General features: G+C 46.2%; 2 protein-coding genes across 3 annotated transcripts in view; one reads left to right on the plus strand and one right to left on the minus strand.

Moving 5' to 3' along the window:
- Positions 1-19,272, minus strand: part of LOC307039933 (DNA topoisomerase I, mitochondrial) — a 51,276-nt gene extending 32,004 nt beyond the window's left edge. The window contains exon 1 of the mRNA XM_079682387.1: positions 19,238-19,272. The gene's annotated coding sequence lies outside the window, so the exon portion shown is untranslated. The remainder of the gene's footprint in view (positions 1-19,237) is intronic.
- LOC307038534 (zinc finger protein 862-like) lies at positions 3,427-7,863 on the plus strand. Of its 2 annotated transcripts, XM_079680016.1 has the most exons (6): positions 3,427-4,934; positions 5,079-5,305; positions 5,428-5,792; positions 5,931-6,327; positions 6,433-6,741; positions 6,855-7,863. In XM_079680016.1, exons 1-6 carry the CDS (start codon positions 4,771-4,773, stop codon positions 7,193-7,195), a joined length of 1,803 nt encoding a protein of 600 aa, XP_079536142.1. In that variant the 5' UTR covers positions 3,427-4,770; the 3' UTR covers positions 7,196-7,863. The 2 variants fall into 2 exon arrangements, with proteins under 2 accessions (XP_079536142.1, XP_079536141.1); XM_079680015.1 differs by having other exon boundaries at positions 3,427-5,305.
- Positions 19,273-19,278: the final 6 nt, after the last annotated feature.

Below are 19,278 nucleotides of genomic sequence, written 5' to 3' on the forward strand. Positions count from 1 at the left end.
GCAGTATGCGAATCCTGCTGGGGGTCAGAGCACGCGTACGCGGCTCTAAACCAGCAGGTAGCATGCACTGCGCTCGTCTCCCCTCGGGCGACAGGAAGCGGAGAGCGGACAATCTTGCTGCTGTGGCCGAGGAGGACGATTGGCCCGTCCAGGCTTACGAGCCCGCGGACGGGGCCTCGTGTCCCTGGGGCAGAGTGCCGGGCAGGAGTCCGAAGCAACTCCTGCCCCGCCTCCCTCCACGGTTCACCGTTCGGTTCTCCCCTCCCTCCTCTCCCCCGGACGGGGCAGACAGAGTCGGAGCAGGGTGCCAGCTTGGCGGCATGCTGGAACATGCTTTCCCCCTTTCCGTCACCACAGCGCGGCGGCGTCAGTTACGGAGACGGCCAGAAAAGTGCTACTGGACGCTCCAATCAGCCCGGACGGGCTGTTCGGACCCCAGTTCCACGCCATGGTGGAGTCCATTAAGACGGCCGCGGAACAGGTGGACGGCATTCGCCAGCATGTACAGCTGGCTCCAGTCGGCTGAGCTGCCACAGCGGCACCAACGCCCGCAGCAGCCGCGGCGTCCACGCCGGCCACAGGAGGCCGCAAGCGGAGAGACGCCCACAGCAATCGCCTCGGCGGCTGCAGGGGTTCCGTCCCACGTCTCCGCTCCCCCGCCACCCCAGAGACAGGGTCTCCCGGCGGCGAGTGAGGCTCCCCCGCTCCTGGTCGGCTCCGCGAGAGCCTCCGAGGAAGCGGAGCCGGTAATTAAGCCGGCTGCCACCAATCTGTTGATTAAGTAGACAGCAGGGCTCCCTGCAGAAGCCTGCTGGTTTTAACCTATCGGTTAATAAACCTGCAGAGATCGCAGTATTCCTCTGTCAGAGATACGCCTCCTACACACGGTCATAATAACCCATGAGCGCCGGTATAACGCCTCATGTGGACAGCACTGCACACACCTCCACTCATCCCCTGAGCGTGTACACGCCTCATGATGACAGCCGGAGTGAAACGCAGCGTGTGGAGGTTTCCTCGCAGCCCTTTCGCCTCACGGGCAGCGGCGGCGAGGGCAATGGCGTGGCTCGTCACCATGACGACCATTACAGCACATCACAGAGAAGCCAGAACGGGGGAATGAGCAGTATTCCAGGCTGAGTGCCCCCAGCGGAAGCGCCCGCAGCGCCACGGCGCCAGGGCTCTCTGCAGAAGCCTGCTGGTTTTAACCTATCGGTTAATTAACTGCAGAGCTCGCTAATTAAGCCGGCTGCCACTAATCTGTTGATTACCAGCAGGGCTCGCTGCAGAAGCCTGCCCGTTTTAACCTCGGTTAAGAACCGGCAGAGCTCGCGGCATTCCTCTGTCCGAGATACGCCTCCTACACACGGTCATAATAAACCCATGAGCGCCGTTATAAAGCCTCATGTGGGCAGCACTGCACACACCTCCATTCATCCCCTGAGCGTGTACACGCCTCATGATGAGAGTCGGAGTGAGACGCAGCGTGTGGAGGCCCCCACGCAGCACGTTTGGTCCAAGCCCACCTGGGGTTGCCTCACGCCCTGTGTAAACCAGCTGCCTATAACCTGTCGGTTAATAGCCAGCAGGGCTCGTTGCTAAAGCCTGGTTTTAACCTGTCGGTTAATCAATTTCAGAGCGCGATAATTAAGCCGGCTGCCACTAATTTGTTGATTAGTAGACAGCAGGGCTCGCTGCTGAAGCCTGGTTTTAACCTGTTGGTTAATAAACTACAGAGCTCGCGGCATTCCTCTGTCCGAGATACGCCTCGTACACACGGCCTTAATAAACCCATGAGCGCCGTTATAACGCCTCATGTGGGCAGCACTGCACACACCTCCATCCATCCCCTGAGCGTGTACGCGCCTCATGGTGAGAGTCGGAGTGAAACGCAGCGTGTGGAGGCTTCCTCGCAGCCCTTTCGCTTTACAGTGGCGGCGAGGGCAATGGCATCACAGAGAAGCCAGAACGGGGGAATGAGCAGTATTCCAGGCTGAGTGCCCCCAGCGGCAGCGGCCGCAGCACCAGGTCTCGCTGCAAGAAGCCTGCTGGTTTTAACCTATCGGTTAATAACCTGCAGAGCTCGCTAATTAAGCCGGCTGCCACTAATCTGTTGATTAAGTAGACAGCAGGGCTCGCTGCAGAAGCCTGCCCGTTTTAACCTCGGTTAATAACCTGCAGAGCTCGCGGCATTCCTCTGTCCGAGATACGCCTCCTACACACGGTCATAATAAACACATGAGCGCTGTTATAACGCCTCGTGTAGACAGCACTGCACACACCTCCATTCATCCCCTGAGCGTGTACACGCCTCATGATGAGAGCCGGAGTGAAGCGCAGCGTGTGGAGACTCCCTGGCGTGGCTCGTTGCCATGACGACCACAGAACATCTCGAGCATGTGCGTCTGAGTGTTTCTCAGAGTGGCAGTGCGTGTGTCTGATGGACAGATGGATGAGCAGGCTGATCAGCAGAGGATACGTCCTGCAGTTCGCCTCTCCCCCCCCCCACAGTTCAATGGGATACAGGAAACACTCCTGTCCTCCCAGAAGCTATGTCTTGCGCTCCAATCAGAGCTGCTGGAACTCCTGTTGAAAGAGGATATTTCCAGGGTTCCTCAAAGGGAGGAAAATCAGGGGTTTTCACTCCCGTTATTTTTCTAATCCCGAAAAAGACTTGGGGAATGAGACATCCTCGATCTGTCAGTATTCCACATGCTGACGATCAAACAGGTGCTGGAATGTTTTCACCAGGACGACTGGTTCACTTCCACCTGAAGGATGCATACTTCCACGTACCCATCATCCCGAAACACAGGAAATTCCTGCGTTTTCCATTCAGGGAATATCCGACCAGACAATCTTCTGCCGTTCGGATATTTCCTGGCTCCTCGCATTTGTGTAGAGAAGGCTGGAGCCACTACACAGAGGAGGGATGAGAGTATGTTTCCTCTGGACGACCTGCTATTTGCTGGCTCGCCCCAGGGAGGAAGTCGCTTTACAGACGGTACATCTCGTATCGCATCTGTCAAAGCCTGGGTTTCATAATAAATTGGAAGAAGAGCTGTCCTCTTCCCTCTCAGACAATCGTTTATCTGGGAGTGGAGTTAAACTCAGCCAGCATGAGAGCGTGACTCTCGCGGCAGCGAGGGGAGGAACTGACAGCTCTCCTCCGGCGTGTCACAACCCACACAGCCCTCTCCGTGACGCAGCTGCTCGGCGTTGGCGTCAGCTGGTCAGGTGATGATCCCCCTGAGTCTCTTCCAACAGGGGGACACTCCAGAGGTGGTTCATTCGTGCAGAAGCCTGCTGTTTTAACCTATTGGTTTATAAACTGCAGAACTCGCGGCATTCCTCTGTCCCAGATATGCCTCCTACACAAGGTCATAATAACCACGAGCACCGTTATAACGCCTCGTGTGGACAGCTCAGGGCTTGACATTAAGGCTTGTCCGATTGTCCGGGACAAGTAAAAAAAATGGTCGGACAAGCATAATACAGTTTAACTTGTCCGAACGGACAAGTGCATTTTTGGGGGGGGGGGGGAAATCACCCAAACGAAATAGTAACGTTATTCCATCTGAAGTGCCTGTCTCGCAGTGTCGCAATCTCCGTACCTGTACGTCAATATTATGACTGCAGTGATTGGTAGAAATATTTGACCCGCGGGAAATTGGTGTGAACACGAACCCGCGAGTGCCTGCTTGCGCGGCTGGTGTGTATGCGCTGTCACGCTCGCGACTCATCTATCCTCGATATCCAGTCAGTGAGTAATGAGTTCAAGATGTCCTGGCTGCAGGCGCCAAAAGCAAACCAAGCCCCAGGAAAGCGACCTAGGCGAGATCCTGAAAAATCGGCTGCCTCCAAATTAGATTATGAAACAAAACGCAAAAGAAACTTCCTTCCATCATGGACCGAGAAGTTTCCTTGGCTCCGGTACACCGAAGAAGCAGGAGAAGAGCATATCATGTACTGTTCAACCTGCCGCAGTTTGCCCGACATTGCAGACACGTAAGTGACAACTTTTATTTTTGCTAACGTTAGATAATTGACTATTTATCTGATGTGTGAAGATGATGAGATTCGAAATAAACTGAACTGTGTAGTCTAGCTAGTTATCCTGACTGACGTTCACAGTTGACAAACGTTGTGTAAAATGCTATATAACATTATCTAGATAACGTAAGCTATTTAATGTGTTCTATGATATTATTGATGTCGACGTTATTATTAGGTGGTCGTTTGTTGTGTTATTGGAGTGGACAGAGGAAGGAGTGGTTATGTTGATGATCAGATATCAAGTCTTTCGTGATTTGATTTGACTATAGTGTAAAACGTATAGGCAGACTATTCCTAACGTTCTCACAAGCTAACGGTCACGACTCGAGACATTAATAACTGTGCTAGAGCAAGCTGCTGCTATGCAAAAATGGTTATCGTTGTGTGTAAAACATTAGATCATCAATCCGACTGACGCTGGAAATGATTGGCCGTTTGTGTAGCCAATGAAATTCAGATAATAATGACTGTAACGGATCCCCGTATTATTATCCCCGTATTATAGTCCAGTAGGGTGTGTTCAATTATGTTAATTCATTTCCATTTTTCAAATCCAGGTCCTCGTCCTTGTTTAAAGGAACCGGGTCATTCCGATATGACACCTTGTCAACTCATGCTCTAAGTAAGCGACACCAGCTTACTGAAGCTGCAGACAGAGCCAGACAGAGGGGACCTGATGCTCCACTGCCACCTGTCCTCACAGGGCTCCACAGGATGGAGGAGACAATGTTGGTTAAAATGACCAACATAATGCATGCTGCTTATTATGTAGCCAGAACAGAACAGCCCTTCACCCACTTCACAACCCTACATGGGTTAATAAACAGGACGGGAGGACAACTTCCCAACTGCTATGCGTCCAACAAGGCTTGTGAACGGTATGATATTCACAAAATGTTCATTTATAGGCAGTCAAAAAGAACAAGCAAAGATGCATTATTTCAGTGTTTTTCGTCTTGCTTTGATTCTGACTTTCCAAAACAACACCATAACAATTTGTATTGCTGTCTCTCCCCCATCAGGTTTGTTGTTATTATTTATGAAATGGAGCTGGAGAAACTACTGCAGAAGCTGAAATTGGCTAAATACTTCTCAGTTATGATTGATGGAGCCACCGATACAGCCACCCTAGAGAACGAGTTGGTGTACGTTCGATACATGGACACGGAGGGTCCCATCAATTCATATTTGAAAATTGAGGACGTTAAGCATGCAAATGCAGCTGGTGTGCTGGAAGCTGTTTATGCAGGTGAGAAATGTTTTTTTATCAAACCTTTTTTACGGTACTGTAGCATATAAGTTCATTATTGCTTCTGTATTGGGAGTTATTGCTTCTGTGTTCTCTATGCTGATGTCTTTTCTTTTGTTCAGCTTTTAGTGTGGCTGGCTTGGTGGATTGGAGGGAGCGTCTGGTGGGCTTTGGGAGTGATGGTGCAGCAGTCAATGTTGGATGCAGGACAGGTGTTGCTACTCGCCTCAAAGAGCAAGTCCCGCATCTCATACCCATCCATTGCATCGCTCATCGTCTGGAGTTGGGCGTGGTCATTGCGATCAAAGAAAACCCCAAGATGCAACAGCTTCAGGCGACCCTATGCAGCATCTATGAGCAGTACCATTATGCTCCAAAAGCACTTCGTGAGCTCCGGATGATTGCGGAGGCCATGGAGGAGAAGGTACTGAAGCCCACCACGCTACATGGGGCCCGCTGGGTGCCCTATGTTCACCGTGCAGCCAAGGTAGATGCAGTGGTTACATGTGCAGTATTGTGGCATATTTAATATTATAGATTTTATTTATTTAATTGTTTTCACAAACCGTGTTGTCAGTATAACTTTAAAACTATATATATATATATATATTTTTAACCATTTCAGGTATTGTGTGATAGCTTTCCTGTGATCCTGGCACACTTTGAGGACATGGCAAGCCTCGAACGTCGGCCCAAACCATCGGCTGCTGTGACAGGAAGGGCCAAGAAGGTGTCCAGCTATTTGAAGGACTACGGCAGTGTCCTCTTCCTCCACTTCCTCTGTGATGTCCTTGACCACCTTGCCACCCTTTCCAAGGTTTTTCAAAAGGATAGTGTGACAGTGTGTGAGGCGGTGGAGAGCCAGGAGAGGTGTTTCTGGAACCTGTCCTCCCTTAAGACCAGAATGGGGCTGTACATGGAGACCTTTGTGGAGCAGAGCAATGGATCCGGATGCTACAAGGGTGTCCAACTGAACAGGGCTTCTTCCTCCACGCTTGAGCCACAAAGGGCAGCAGTGATAGGTATGACACCTTTTAAATAAAAAAAAATATATATATATATATAGTGTCTGGTGTATTAAAAGGTGTCAAAGTCAGTGTAGTGATTGTGCATTTATTCTCATACAGATGCAGTCATCAGTCACTTGGATGAGCGTCTGAAGGACTTGCATCAAGACAGCATAGTAGCTAAGTTCAGGGCACTAGATCCCTCTTGCTGGCCCAAGTATGACCACACTGATGCTGTGGCAAGAGAGACCTTCACTCAGCATGGTCAGGAAGAAATGAAGAGCCTATCTGGATTTTACAAGGAGCTCTTGGCCAAGGCAGGGATTACACCAGAGGAGGTTATAGCCGAGTATGCCCAGTATAAGAGCTTCGCTCTCAGGCGGTCAGCTGTTCCAATGAGGGACATTTTTCTCAGTGTCCTGCAATCAGGTGTGTGTCAGTATAATGTTAAGTGTGTATTTTAAAAGTTACCAAAAAAAAGCAGAAAGTAGAATTTCTTGAAGGAAATTAATTCATATATTTTTGTCTCATTGTATTCCCAGAGGAGAGGAGAGCCATGTTCCGCTGCTTATGTCATCTGATGGAGATCTATATGGTTCTCCCGGTCTCCACTGCAGTGTGCGAACGTGGCTTCTCTACAATGAAGCGAGTCAAGACCGACTGGAGGTCAAGCCTTACCACCGCTCAACTCCAGAGGCTCATGTTCATCTCCATCCAAGGTCCCGCTCTGGAAGACTTTGATGCAGCCTCAGCTGCCCAGCGATGGTGGACATCAAGCCTGCGCAGGCGTAGACCAGGGTTTAACCCCTGGTCGTCAAGAGAGAGGGGAGATGAGGAGGATGAGCTGGTGTTGATGGGGAGTGAAGATGAGCTGGAGGAGTGATCAATCAGTATTATGGCACAAGACTTATTTTCAACACAGGGCAGCAGCGTGAGCACTTTGCCCGGCTCCGGACTGCATTTTTTGCCGTGCAACCAATACATTTTTGAAGAACGTTTATTTTTCATTTCGTTTTGTAAACTCATTTGGAGGCAGCCGAAATTTGCCGCCTTTCAATCGTTCTGAATGAATGGCAGCGGAAGGCCATTTTGGAATTATTGCGGTACACACATTACAAAATACACAAATTTTCCATGGGATTTTTATAGACTTTGGACCTGTATGATTAAGTTTTCAGGCTATGGAACCGTTATGTTTTCCAGCTCCTACCTCTCAGAACACAAAAGTAAGGAGCAACTATTTTATTTCAGTGTGTTCAAACCTGTTTCTCTTTTACATTAGCACTCAAAGTGATATTTTTAAACATAAATGTTTAACATGATTACATAGCATGATATTTTTTATAAGCACCCAAAGTGATTTTTCTTTATTGTGTAAGAAACTTCAGAATGTTACCTTTCAAAAGAGACCATCTTATGCATGTGCTATAAGTATAAAGTATTATAAATAGCTAATTACTTTGGGTATGCAATCGAATGGCGTTTTATGCCAGACTGTTTATGTTATAAAATGTGCCTGATTAAGTTATTAAATCATATTAATTGTCCAAATCTCTTGTCGGTTTTATTCATTTTTTTTTAATAGGCTTTTATTTTCACAAGTAAATTTCGGACAAGTGGGTTTAGCCTTCGGACAAGTAAAATGGCTGAGCCACTTGTCCGAAGGACAAGTGGCTCAAAAAGTTAATGTCAAGCCCTGAGCATGCACACACCTCTCATCCCCTGGGTGTGTACATGCCTCATGATGAGAGACGGAGTGAAAGGCAGCGTGTGGAAACTCCCTTGCAGCCCTTTTGCCTCACGGGCAGCGGCGGCGATGGCGTGGCTCGTCACCATGAAGACCATTACGGCACTTCACAGAGAAGCCTCTCCCCCCAGCAGTTCCATGGGATACAAGAAACACCCCTGTCATCCCAGGAACAGTGTCTTGCGCGGTTTTTACCCCCGCTATTTTTCTAAATCTCCTCTGTCCTGTGCGCGCGCTGTCTTGCTATGTGGCGCGCACGGCTGCCTTGCGCCATTCTCAGCGCCTGTTTGTGCACTATAGAGAGCGCTCGATCGGGCAACCTCTGTCTGCACAGCGGCTGTCACACAGGTTGTGTGAGGCTGTTTCACAGGCATGTCTCCTCTGGGGTGGAGCTCCCGGAGAACATCAATGCGCAATCCACCAGAGGAATTTCCTCCTCCACGGCTTTGCACGGAGGAATGTGGAGTGGAAGATATTTGGACTGCTGCATCTTGGTCTTCCCCCTGTTCGTTAATTCATTTTTATTTGGGGGATGTCTCCCATTCCTCTCTGACACACCCTGTACTGGGTGTCCTGTCGGAGTGAGTGACGTCAGGGAGCCAGCTGTGCGCCTCTCTCCTGCCTCTCGGCACGCGGAGAGCGGCCCTTTTCCCCTCTTATAGGAGGGATGTTCCTTTTTCCTCTGACACACTTTGTACGGAGTGCCTGGTCAGAGTGAGTGACGTCAGGGATCCAGCTGGGCGCTCTCCTACCTGTCTGACACGCAGAGAGCTGCTGTTCCCCCTCTATGATCGCTGGGCAAGGTGGGACCTTCGTCTCTACTTTCTCACAGCGGCCGGTATGTATTGTTCCCAGCCTTCACCCCGTCGGGAAGATCGGCATGTTTTGCTATGTTCCAGGGACGGTGATGCGCCATTACGCATGGCACAACAGGCATGGGGTGTTAGTTAGCAGGTGTGTCTGTGCTTCTAGTGCCGGGTGGACCCAGTGGGGCGCAGACTACATCATGCTTCGCCCTTAACCCAATAGCGATAGCCTTAGAGGGCGAAGCCATATACGAAATAGAACTGAGGTTACCTACTGTAACCCCAGCTTCTATGAGTAAATGGCGCAGCCCTCTAAGCGCTGGGCCCCACTGGCTCTACGAATAGCTGAAGAAAAGTTATTTGGTATGGAAGCAGATTGCCGGGCCTCCTTCCTATTTATACCGGAAGGAGGCCCGAGGGTGGGGCCCACCTTGTGGGTTGGCGTGGACTACAAGTGTTTCAGTGCTGCGCGGGGGCGCAGGGGGATTACCCAATAGCGATAGCCTTAGAGGGCTGCGCCATTTACTCATAGAAGCTGGGGTTACAGTAGGTAACCTCAGTTTTGTGTGCAAGTTAATGGGCTGCTAAGGCTAACATCCCAACGTTCCCTGCAGAGAGCTTCTCTGCCTGAAACACCTCAATTTGACTCCTTTGTTTAATCCGTAACACAACAACTAGTGGTGCACGATAATTATCGGCCCGATATTAGGAATTATGACGTCATCCCGATAAACCCGATAAAAGTATTAATAGCCCCGATAATATACAATATATTTTTGGGGTAAAAAAAAAGAAAAAAATACTGCGGTGTGGGTGGATTGGGATGAGGGGTGCTTGTTTTTCACTCGGCTCCTCCCGTTTTGCCAGTACTGTGGTATTAGTGGTTTAGGAAGAGGGGAGTTTTTCACAAATCCAGCGCTCCCTAGCTCATGCCTGGCTGTGACTTAAATGGTGTGCGGCCGTGAAGCCAGGACAGTAAACAAACATGTCGTCTGTAGTATGGGACTATTTCAAAGTTTCAGAGTTAGATAGTTCGCTTGCTATTTGTATTAACAAATGCAATGCAGAAGTTCCACGAGGAGGGAAAAAGGCAACAAGCTATAATACTTCCAACCTGATTAGTCACCTGAAACATCGCCATCGCTACGATGGTGTGTTAAAAGCGTACGAAGACGCCTGCGCTGCTAATCTAGCGGCGAATCCAAAGCCAGCTGCAAAGGCACCGGGGCTTTTACCTATCGACGAGAAGTTTGCCAGAGACGACCCCAGGGTTAAAACGAGGCGAAAACTACAGGTACATTTAATATATATTATATTATTATCGGTTATCGGTATCGGTCTTGAGAAGCAGGAAGTTATCGGTATCGGTTTCAAAAAACCAATATCGTGTATCCCTAACAACAACACAACAACAACATCAACAACATCACTATGCAACACCCGTGCTGGGGTTGGCTAGCGCTCCAACACATTGTATGTGATAGGCTAAGGGGCGGAACATCTCTTAGCAGTTAATCAATCACAACAGAGTCAGACCACTAACCAATCAGAGCAGACTGGGCTCTGGTTTCAGGCAGAGGGTGAAAAGAGGTGCTGCAACACAGGTAGTGTGAGAAAAATAAAGAGCTTTTTGAACATTAAAGCATGTAAATATGTCACAGAAGACACACAATACAACTGTGAACCTGAAAATAAGCATAAACGGGCCCTTGTCAGGGTTCTTACACCTTTTCCAAAGTCAAATTCAAGCACTTTTCAAGCATCTTACAGCTGTTGTAAATTACATATTTATATACACATACTTATACTCAAATGATTATTTCCCTACCTCACATTAAATCAGATGTTCTTTATGCTATAAGCAACCAAGGACTTGGACAAACAAGGACTGTTGACCTCTGGTTGAGTGCTGCTTCCTACCTTCACTAGACTAACAATGGCTAATCCCAAACTGTACTGCTTTTTCCTTGCGTTATTCCCCACCTCCCAACCCCCTCCTGCGCATAACAAATGCGAACCGAGACTACTATCATGTTTGATTACGAGGTCTCTACACAAGATGATTACATTACATTCCACTGTCAATGTGCACACAAAACAAACTAGGCATTGTGACTCACTGCTCTCTCTTGGCCGTGCTCTGATTGTATTACTACTGATGATATCGGGCAATGTGTGTGTTCATCCTGGACCTTCTATTGTATGTAGCCCTAGTTCTGACCTGTGCCCTGATGTCAATCTTTGTCACAATTATCTGAGTTTCCCTGACCTCTGCTCTCGTAAAGCTTTAGGTTTTCTATATGTAAATGCTAGAATCTTACTGCCCAAAATTAACCAGATAAAAGTACTTGTTCACGGCTCAAATTCGGAGGTACTTGTCATCACTGAGTCTTGGCTGAAGAAGAATATCCCAGACTCTGACATCGGCATCGCTGGTTATAATGTGTTTAGGCAGGATAGTTCATCTAAAGCTGGTGGAGTAGTTATATTCACAAAGCAACACATCCAGTGTTCTATCGCCACTAGTAAATCTGTCCCCAACAATTTGACCTACTTATCGTAAACATTAAACTGGCAAATAGCTCTACACTGACAGTCGCTGGCTGCTATCGTCCAACCTCTGCCCCAGCATGTACCCTACCTGCTCTCAGCACCCTCCTGGCACCCCACACTCATTCTGAATTTGTGCTACTGGGGGATCTAAACTGGGACATGCTCAAGCCTCCTGCGCAGGTCCTAAAACAGGTCTCTTAATCTCTCGCAGATTATCCTCACTCGTCACTCCTACACGGTATGACACCAAAAATCCAGAAAAAGCCACCCTCCTTGATGTCATCCTCACAAATAACCCTGACAGGTACAAAACTGGCATCTTATGTATCTATCTCAGTGAGCACTGTCTTATTGGCTGCATTCGTAATGGCGGCACAATTAAAACAGCCAGTCCTTACCACTCAAAGACGAATACTGAAACATTTAGACGAACAACCCTTCCTCTACGACCTGGCTGCTATCAAGTGGGACAGAATTAGCTTGATCCCTGACCTCAATGCTGCATGGTCCTTATTTTATGACTCCTTTGGTATGGTAATCAATAAACACGCTCCCATAAAAAAAGTGAGGATAAAAAACAGATGCAGTCCTTGGTTCAACCGGGATTTAGCTGAACTGCTTCACCTCAAGAACTTCACCTGGCGCAGGGCTCGTCACTCAAAATCCCACGACGATTGGCTATCATTCAGGAAAATTTGAAATAAGTCTATACAGGCTGTCCGTAAAGCCAAGGTTGAGTACTTCCATAATCAATTAAACCTCTGTGGATCCAATCCAAGGACATTCTGGAAAACAGTGAAAGAGATGGAGAATAAACCCCCATCCTCTTGTCTGCCTAACTCCCTCGTTATTGAGGATACAGTAGTCACCAGTAATGAGCGCATAGCAGAGCTCTTTAACCAGCACTTTGTTAAATGTGGGAACCTATTTGACTCTATAGCGCCTCCTAAGCCCCCCGCTAACACTACGCCACCCAGCCCCTCTAGCGCAGCCCCATGTCACAGCTTCTGCCTGCATGAAGTTAGTGAGAACGATGGAGGTCCTTAGTAAGCTTGACCCCAACAAACCTAAAGGTCTTGATGGTCTGGACCCCTTATTTTTTAAAGTTGCAGCCCCGATTATTGCAGAAGCTATCTCCCACCTTTGTAATCTGTCCATACAGACAGCAGTGCTACCTTCTGCCTGGAAGGCAGCCTCAGTGCAACCTTTGTTTAAAGGGGGAAACCATGCTGACCCCAACTGCTATCGTCCAATATCCAATCTACCCTGTATAGCGAAAGTGTTAGAAAAGTTATTTTGCAAACAGCTAACATGGTTTCTGAAAGCTTACAACATTCTATCCGACATGCAGTCTGGGTTCCGTGCACGTCATGGGTGTGAGACGGCGACTCTTAAAGTCCTAAATGATATCATCAATGCCCTTATAAATACCTTGGATTTTGGATTGACAGTAATCTGTCATTCTCAGAACATCTCTCCAAATTGCAGACCAAGGTTAAAGCTAGACTCAGCTTTCTATATAGGAATCGCTCCTCATTCAATTAATCTGCTAAACTCTCTCTGGTCCAGATGACTGTCCTTCCTCTGTTCGACTACGGTGATACCATCTACCGCTCGGCGTGTAAAGGAGCTCTTGATCATTTAGACGTTCTGTATCACTCCGCCATCCGCTTCGCCACCAATGCCCCCTACAGGACACATCACTGTGACCTGTACTCTCTGGCCCTATCTTGAGACCAGGCGCAACATCCACTGGCTGATGTTTGTTTATAAAACACTCCTAGGCCTCACCCCCTTCTACCTCACACAATTACAGCAACTCCGCCCATCCCCCACACACAACACCCGGTCAGCTACAAACATCCCGCTAAAGATTCCCAAAGCCCATACATCCTTTGGCCGCTCCGCCTTTCAGTTTGCAGCAGCTGATAGCTGGAATATCATACAAAAAACATTGAAGATGGAGACCTTTATCTCCCCCCGCACCTTCAGGGACACTATTACAAACACCCTGGTATACACATGCAACTGCTTTGCCTGATGCTCACTACCAATGTCTTGACCTCTCCTATAGTATGCATCGCCATGAACGAATGAATGAATGGATGAATTAATGGATGAATGAATGATTGAATGGATGAATGTTCTATATTATTTTAATAATAATAATAATAATAATAATAATAATAATAATAATAATAATAGCTTAGATTTATATAGCGCCTTTCATGGGACCCAAGGTCGCTTAACAAGGAAGAACAGGGCAAAACAAACATAACAAAAGGCAATCAGACAACCATTGAGACAGACAAAAACAACACATAGATAAGGGGCCAAAGGCCTTGGTGAACAGATGGGACTTGAGGGCCTTTTGAAGGTGTCAAGCGTGGGGATGTTGCGGATCTCCGCAGGGAGAGTGTTCCAGAGGGTGGGGGCTGCCACGCTGAAGGCTCTGTCCCCAAAGGTTTGCAGTTTGGTGCGGGGGGTGGTAAGCAGGCCAGAGTCTGAAGACCGCAGGTTCCGGGGTGGGGCATGTGGGTGAAGGATGTCCGATAGGTACTGGGGGGCATGGAGGGACTTGTAGGGCTTGTTAATGACTGATTGAACCCCAGCAGTATTATTTTAAATATGTTTAACTGCTATGCCTGTCATCTCTGCTCTGTGTCATCGTGTTGTCTCCTGGGTTCTGTAGTGCCCGGAGTCTGTCTTTTTATTTTCTTCCTCCCAACCCCCTTCCCCTCAGGAAGCTTTTTGCCTCCTGTCAGGTCATCATTGAAAATAAGAATTTGTTCTTAATTGATTTTCCTGGCTGAATAAAGGTTCTACTACTACTACTACTACCAAATGTGTATTTTGTGAGTAAATTCACAAGCTACCCTGCAGTATACAAAGTCATTAAAACTAGCTGCACCTTTACCAGCTTTGAGAACACTTTCATGATCAATCATTATAAAACATATATCATATTATTCTGAAATTGACCAATCTGCACAATGACTACTTTTACTGTCGCTACTTTCACTATATTTTGATGATAATATTTTTACTTGAGGAACATTTTGATTGAGGGACTTATTCTTGTAACAGAGTATCCCTACACTCTGGTACTTCTACTTTTACTCAAGTACAAGATCTGAGTACTTATTCCACCTCCGGTAGCGTATTAGCCTGAATTGTAGCCACAAAATCACGCAGAGCTGCATAAAAATAGACTCACAATGTTAACAAGTGGAAAATAAGATTTACAAATGTGTACAATGATTTGTAGCTCATTTTGACTACTCAAGACACCTGACTTATACATCTTCAAAGGAAGACTGTGTTTATTCTACAATTACATGGGATTAAAGCAACATTTAGTTTTACTTGTATAATACTTCAAGATTTTATATAAAAGCCTGTTTCTAAAAGTATCAAGCATAGCAACGCGGTCAAATCCTCAGTTTATAACATACTAACAAGCTAAGGTCTAATTACGCAACCAAGTCTCACGGCATTCCGTGTTATATTCAAAAAATAAATGTAATCTATTGATTTGTGTTCGCCAACACTATTTTCCCCTTTTTTTTGTGTCACACAGAACGATTTTAAAAGCAATGTATTTCTATTGGTAGTGTGTTTCCTGCCTGCGTCTTTTTGTCCGGTCAGGTCTTGGAAGACCGGAAGCTGTGTGGTTCATAAAAACATGTTCTTACCTTTATATATACAGTCTATGGTTCTTACTCAATATCAAGCCACGATTATTGATTTTATTTTAAATCCTATAATGTCTGGCTTTTTTTTGCCAGAAATGGGGCTCAGAGCCTCAGAATACTGAAATCTGTTTATATATTTTTTCTTCTAATTTGTTATTATTGGTTTAGGCACGAAACATACTACCAGTAGAAATACATTGCTTTTAAAATCGTTCTGTGTCGAATCAATAGATTATATTTCGTGACTATAACACAAAATGCCGTGAGACTGGGTTGAATTACAACAGTGAGTGCTTCATCCTCTGAACACCACAGGATGGCGACTGTAACGCACATAACATAGGTACGCTCCTCTGAAAGGATTTTCCCCTGCTATTATTATTATCCCTCATCGAGTTTGCTATTCAGCTTGCTAACGTTAGCTTAAACAAACGTAACATACAACGTTAGCCTAATCCAAAATGCTCTACTACGGCGTACCCTTCATGTGGCTCGTCAGCGCAGACTCTCCCATCGTGAACAACTGAAATTATTTTTTTGCAAACTTTGCAGGAGGCTACTCGTGGGCTTGACCCTCGTCTTAGCCATGGCTTTTATTTGTCTTCTGCTAGCCAACGCTCGTTGAAACTGCAACCTCCTGGCATACTACTGTCATCTATCACTCTCATCAGAATGCCCAGGTCACACGTTACAAAAACAATTGCAGTTCACGCGCATAACGCGGGAAGGCCGGAGCGGAGCCGTTTTAAGTAAAAGCGAAGCAATTAAGCGCTCTCTGACTACTTTATTTTCTTTTAAGGCGAGACACTACAGGTGAATAGGGTAATTTTTTTAACTTAAAGATATCAGCTAGAAATTTCTCCAGTTAATTACTTACAATAAGGCAATTGTTTTTTGTATTACAAGTTTTCAGAAATAGCATGTTTAAATATGCAAATTAGCCATAATCTCATTAAATATGCGCAAATGTTAACACATTTCAGGAAACACATTTTTTTTATGGGATAAAGCCAGGTTCAAAATTCTTGTTTCATTTTGTTGTCATATTAGAATTGAAGGCTTTTACAGAAGGGATTTTTTATATCTCTTTTTATCACTAAATAAATCAGAAAATACTGTCAACAGCCCTAAAATATCAATTTTCGCTATGTTTTTAGGTATAAAATGTTATATAATTCAGGCTATGAATGATAAATGAACAAACCCTTCTGTAAAAGCCTTCAGAATATGGATAGGAATATAACTGGAAGGTTTGGTGTGTCTACGTGCTACTGAAGTGGACATTTTGTGCTCAGAGTAGGAGAAAAAACTCATTTTGAGAAAACGACCTTTAAAGATATGTATTGTCAAATTCCATATTTTTTTTATTGGAAGACACTATTTTCAGACACAATATCTAATCTAATACTTACAACAACAACAACAATATAGAACATATAAAACACAATACAACTGAAAACTGAGTAACACAGTATGTACCTGATGAACAAAACCACAGTAACACACACACACTACGACCACAGTAACACACGCACTGCAGAACTGCCACCCTAGTCCATGCCTGCTCCATAAGTAGGCCCCTCCTGCATCTCCTGCTGATGTCTTTTCACCTTTTTTGCTGTGCTTAGACTCTTGCGCCTATATTTCAAACTAGCAGATGTAATGGCCTCAGCTTTTGAAATTCTCAGCAAATCACTTTGTCTCATTGCGCTGACAGTAACAGCTGTGCTCTGGAGCCACAACTTCTCCATAACAGCCAGCATGGCAGAGGCACCTTCATTAAAGGTGGAGATGGCCATACTTGCAGCTGCCTCAACCCTGCTTTTCCCCACAAAGACCGTTTTTGGACACCGCGCCCATATCACAGAGTTGAGGCACTCATTGGCATTTTGAGTACCTCCATGCTGCATTCTCTGGAGCAGGCTGTCACTTGACATGCGGTGGTACACAGGGATAAGCTTCTCCCCCACCTCTCGCTTTAAAAAGTTTCCAGCATGTTCTTTGTGGCTACCAGGTGTTTCCCCATTATCCTCTGCTTTCCTATACCAACACCAGGAGGGATTGCACCTGGTGTGTAAGGGGCTGTCATCAGTAGACATGCCGTGGAGGAGACCTGCCCATATTTCTCCCTTCATTTTATCGATTGAACCCTGGTTGTTGAGAATTGCCCCCCTGTAATAATTTTGCAAAGTTTTGCATTTCTTTGCAGTCAGCTTCCCTACACCCTTCCCTCCTAACTTTTTCTGTGAACTCATTTTTCTGAATGCTGTACCCATTCGCTTGTGGGCATGATTAATGCACTCTAATTTCACCACTTCATGCCCAGGGTATGGGTTCAGTGCAACCACCTCCCTAAATGCTGCGCTATCCCCATCTGACAACATCTCTGTGTACCGCACCTGGTGGCGATTCACAGACCTGGCCCACATCCTCTTGGCTGACTCCTGCTCCATTGCCTTGCTTGACCCTGCAAAGTTTCTTGCACAATCACTATGTGTCTGTCGCCAACTGTCATACTCCTCTTCTGTAATCTTTTGCTCTAGCTTGGCATTTCCCTTTAGAGCACAAGCATGGCAATAGGATGATAGGATTTCATAGTCTATCACCAATCCAGTAAGGATGTCAATGCACACACCGATCCCATAATGGGATGTGAAGCCTCGCTTTTGCCATGTGCCATCAAATGACACGCTGATGTTTATAACTGCCTCTGCATCCTCCCTCAGCAACTCTGCAACATCTGGGTCCACATCTGCATAAGCCTGCCTGACCTGCTCCCTTGTCCTGTGAAGTGACTCCAGGCCTCTCTATTTCTGCCACTAATAAGAGAAAAAAATAAGTCAACTGAATGTCCTGATAAGTTATACTCTGAATTCAATAGTTCAAGTTTTCTTGGTCTCAATCCTGTTTCTATACCTGTCACTCTCTTGTCATGTCTCTGATAGGTTTTGAGATGAAGTGCAGGAATCCCCAACACTTTGCTTATTTTCTTCAGAGCTGCATAGCCCAAGCCTAACTCGTGCGCTAAGAGCACCATTCTCACATTCACATCAAAAGCAACATCCTTCCTGGTTTCGTCTTGAAGACGTGTAGATGTGTACACACTTTTGCGGTACCCACCATCACACAGACTGCACTCTAAAATTAAGCTGCTACAGAAACCATGGTTTTGCGGATCGATGTTAACTTTGAGCCCTGTCCCTGCGCAATTTGGGCAAATCAACCCACTGAGCAGTTCATTCAGCCGCGCTACATGTATTATCAGCCACTGCTGTGTGGCGCTATCTAAACCCTCCTGCTCTTTGGGTGACAGCTTGCGCATTGACGCACTAAGTGAAGGTTTTTCAGGTTCGGGGTCATTTGTTTTGTCTTCTACCTTGCTACGTGCAAGTGACAATTGTTGTCCTCTTCTCTTGAACGATTTTTTTCGCGGATGTTTCGGCATTTTGAGATTTAAATTTTCAGCGCAAATATAAACAAGGAAGTGTCATGGCGCACCACGTGACGCATCTGAACGAATCACGTTGTCAGAAATTGACACCAGCCAATAAGATTCCGTTCTTTGGTCAGATGACCCCTTTGTACTTTCACGATTGGTTGCTGATACAAAGGAAATGACCATATTTGGATCTGATGAGATTGTGCAGGAGAACCTGAGCTTTCCCAACGGTACCATTCTCATGACATGGAGCAAACAGCGGTCACGGCACTTTATGTTACGTTAGATTGCTAACTTTTGGTGAATTTAGGAGAAATCTACTGACGGAAATAGACAAACTATAGTAAAAATAAACACCTAAATGTGTATTTTGTACGTTTTCCTTCTCCAAAAGCCTGAAAGAAAACATCTTATTGAATCAAAATAGCACAAAATCTCAATTGACATGGGCATGAAAAACGATGTTTTTGCTGCCGTGTCTCGCCTTAATCTAAAAAGCGAAATAAAGCATTTACAATTTCAAGGCACTTTATCCCAAATTCAAGCACCATTCCCAAAATTCAAGCACTTTTCAAACCTTGAAACACCTCATAACATTTCAAGCATTTTCAAGGATTGCCAGCACCCGTACGAACCCTGCCTTTTATAAAGAGACAGTCTACTGGTATGATGAGTTTATCCCTACCTGTGACCATTGGCTGACTCCACAGGTTCAGTCTTAGGTGA

Source organism: Notothenia rossii (genome assembly GCF_949606895.1).
Source record: "Notothenia rossii genome assembly, chromosome: 5".
Classification (NCBI taxonomy): Eukaryota; Metazoa; Chordata; class Actinopteri; order Perciformes; family Nototheniidae; genus Notothenia; species Notothenia rossii.